At 37.2% G+C, this 2,376-nt stretch overlaps 1 protein-coding gene across 1 annotated transcript; it reads right to left on the reverse strand.

Annotated features, from left to right (window-relative positions):
* Positions 1–1,109: 1,109 nt before the first annotated feature.
* Positions 1,110–2,376, reverse strand: LOC120351334. Its single transcript, XM_039428261.1, has 2 exons — positions 1,238–2,376; positions 1,110–1,147 (listed from the first exon to the last, which is right to left on the reverse strand). The coding sequence occupies exon 1, from the start codon at positions 2,312–2,314 to the stop codon at positions 1,748–1,750; it is 567 nt and encodes a 188-aa protein (XP_039284195.1). The 5' UTR covers positions 2,315–2,376; the 3' UTR covers positions 1,110–1,147; positions 1,238–1,747.

Here is a 2,376-nt window from a genome sequence, read left to right on the forward strand (position 1 = left end):
TGAAGGAGACAATCGCAACCCTCATTTTGGAATTCTCAATAACCCTAATTTTGAATTTTTCAATATTTTAGAATGGATAGTGAAGCGAAGCATGATATGGATGGATATAGCATAGACAACAAGCTCATAGAAAAACTTTTCCTATACTGACAGATTTTCAGATTGAATTCTTTTTAAAATGCTCTTTCTTATAAAGTTAACAGTTGATCTATACAACAGTATTATTAATACACAGTATCATTAATATTCTTTTTATTTCTCGATCTGTATCTTGATTAGGTAGATTATAATTACAATAGGCGTAGACTAACTTACCCATAGATTAACCCATTTTTTTGCCCACATTTTTAACACTAGTGAATGTCATAAAAGTATATGAAACTAGTTGTGTTTTATAGAATAATAACAAGAGTACTTGAGTGAGTTCCATGTTATGATGGAAGTATTGATTCATTCGAAAAAACATATAGCGCTATCTCTTTTTCATTTTCAACGTTGCCAGATCATTTTTAACAATATAGAAATATATCCCTGTATCAGCAATCCTCTATAGAAGGCAGTGGCAAGGCAGAGAATCGGCAACGCTGTTCTCCTATCTTTCTCCACTGCCATTCTCACTTTGGAAATTTCTAAAATTGAATTTCTCATCTATAGTTGTATCATTACAGCCTTCAGTTGGTTAGATTAGTTAGATTTGGAATGATGTACCATAGTTGTTCGAATTTGAGTATAGGTTTAATTTAGATCAAAAGTTAGTTGTATTTATAGGTTTAAAAGTGCATTTAGTGACAGACATAGGCCTACACTCCAAAATACATCATACTGAGTGGAGCCCACATAATATGGATTGTGAAATATATTATTGGTAAGTGACACTTTATCTGTATTATCAACTATCAAATATTTTCACAACTTGCAAAAATTTTTTTCAAAAAAATGAATGTCTTTATTTTGTTAACATTACACCCTTGCTTCATTAATGAGAGGGATTAGCATATTTATGTTATTGGTACTTTAATGAATAGCAATGTCTGGATTTCATGAGTTTCGGGATTTTATGAATAGAAAACTATGAAATTCAACTTGAGACTCATACTCCTATCAATGGGACCGTAGTAGAAATCACCCCTGATGCCCTGATAAACACCTTTCAAGTTTTCTTCCAATTTACAGATTTCAAATTGATCTCTCATTACCCGCCAAACGATGGAAGTGCGATACTAACCCTGATAAACACCTTTCAAGTTTTCTTCCAATTTACAGATTTCAAATTGAATTCTCATTACCCGCTAAACGATGGAAGTGCGATAGTAACGCAGCCTAGTAGCGAAAATTAGAACTACTAGAACTACACCAAAGTAGAAATTGGAGGGAGTACATTTCTTGGCACATAACGGATAAGATCTGAAATGAGAGAATTTTCATAATTTTTTAAAATTTAAAATTCTAATAAAAAATTAAAAAATTAAAAATTAAATTCTAAATCAAATTAAAATGGAGACTTTTGGTCTCCAAGTAAAATCCAATTTTCTTGATTTATTTAATAAATTCTAAATTAAATTAAATTAAATTGATTTTTTTTTTGGAGACTATTGGTTGAAAATGTACTTATTTCTCTGCTTGAAACTATGTCTCTAGTGAGTGGAATAGAACTCTCATATTAACATCTACTGTAGGCTCTGCAACTCGAGGCCTGGGATGGTGTTGGTGTGTCTGAGGACCAAGGCCTTAGGGATTGGCATTGTCATCACCCTTTTTCAAGGTGATTCTCGCCGGCATGTCTGGTGGTCGGCAGAAGTTCATATGAGTCAGTTCTGAGGGAGCAACCCTCTGATGTGGCTACCTCACCAAGGCCATGGATGATGAGTTCAGATGTCTCAGATTGGTCACCTCGGCTGCAGTGTGAGGTGGGGTGCTGCTCACTGGTTACACTGTACAACCAGTGATGGTGATAGTGGTCCCAGTCCCATGCATCCTCAGGTGTGCCCAGGATGGCTTTCCTGCAGCACAGGCGTTGAGTGGCTTTTCCACTCATCCAGGTACAAGGTGCTGAGGCAGGTGAGGTGGTGTGGGTGGCTGGACAAATGGCCAGTACTCCAGGTCGGCAATGGTTCAGGTACCCCTCAGGTGGTTCAGCATAATGCTGGCGGTCCTCACTCATCAAGATGTTGCTCCTCTCCAGCTGGTATCGGGTTGCCAACCCTGAGGCTGTGTCAGCAACTGCAAAAGGAATGGCACAGTATGCTGTGAAACAATGCCCTGCCACAGTTAATGTCAGATTGACTATTATTTGGATCACCCCAGCAAGAGACATGGCATGTGTACAAGTGGCTTGATTATGAGAGTATACTTCATTAGTGCTGGCAATGAGCCCTA

The sequence above is a fragment of the Nilaparvata lugens genome, chromosome 5 (genome assembly GCF_014356525.2).
Source record: "Nilaparvata lugens isolate BPH chromosome 5, ASM1435652v1, whole genome shotgun sequence".
Lineage (NCBI taxonomy): Eukaryota > Metazoa > Arthropoda > Insecta > Hemiptera > Delphacidae > Nilaparvata > Nilaparvata lugens.